General features: G+C 51.4%; 1 protein-coding gene across 1 annotated transcript in view; it reads left to right on the top strand.

Annotated features, from left to right (window-relative positions):
- Def6 (DEF6 guanine nucleotide exchange factor) overlaps positions 1–763 on the top strand; it is a 28449-nt gene that overhangs the window by 26567 nt on the left and 1119 nt on the right. Inside the window, exon 10 of the mRNA XM_008840107.2 lies at positions 633–723. Coding sequence (XP_008838329.1) covers positions 633–723 — 91 coding nt within the window. The remainder of the gene's footprint in view (positions 1–632; positions 724–763) is intronic.

Below are 763 nucleotides of genomic sequence, written 5' to 3'. Positions count from 1 at the left end.
TTTTTTTTTGGTCTTTTTGAGACAGGGTCTCCCTGTAGCCCCAGATGTCCTGGAACTCACTATGTAGACCAGGCTGGCCTTGAACTCACAGAGATCCACCTGTGTCTGCCTTCCAAGTGCTGGGATTAAAGGTGTGCACCACCACACGACCACACCACCACACACGGCTATTTACTTTTATTTTATGTGTGTGTTTTGCCTGCATGTACCCAAGCACACTTGTATCATGTAATACCCTGGGAGGCCAGAAGAGGGCATCAGATCCCCCGGAACTGGCATTTCAGACAGTTAACTACCATGTGGGTGCTGGGAACCAAACCCATGTCCTCTATAAGAGCAGCCAGTGCTCTTAACTGCTGAGCCATCAAACCCCGCCTCCCTTTTTTTTAAAGTCATGGTCTCATATCTCAAGCTGACCTCTTACTCATTATGTAGCCTAGGTTGACTTTGACAGCCCCCTGTCTCTGCCTCCCAATCACAGGCCTGCACAGTCATACCCAGCCATACATGAGTTTTCCATGGAGATGGTGGGCAGCTGTGGGCAGATTCTAAGAGGCTGTAAACCAGACTAGAACAGCATCTTCCCCTGTGGATGGCTGCTCTGACCCATTCCCATTGGTCCCACCACACAGGCTGCCCAGAGGAAGTTGCGCCAGGCCAGCACCAATGTGAAACACTGGAATGTCCAGATGAACAGGCTCATGCATCCGATTGAGCCAGGAGGTGAGAGGGGCAGACTCTGGAGTCTTCCGTTGGCTTGGGG

This window comes from Nannospalax galili, unplaced genomic scaffold (genome assembly GCF_000622305.1).
Source record: "Nannospalax galili isolate Female #2095 unplaced genomic scaffold, S.galili_v1.0 scaffold538, whole genome shotgun sequence".
NCBI classification, from domain to species: domain Eukaryota; kingdom Metazoa; phylum Chordata; class Mammalia; order Rodentia; family Spalacidae; genus Nannospalax; species Nannospalax galili.
This window is presented reverse-complemented; position numbering and strand designations above follow the sequence as displayed.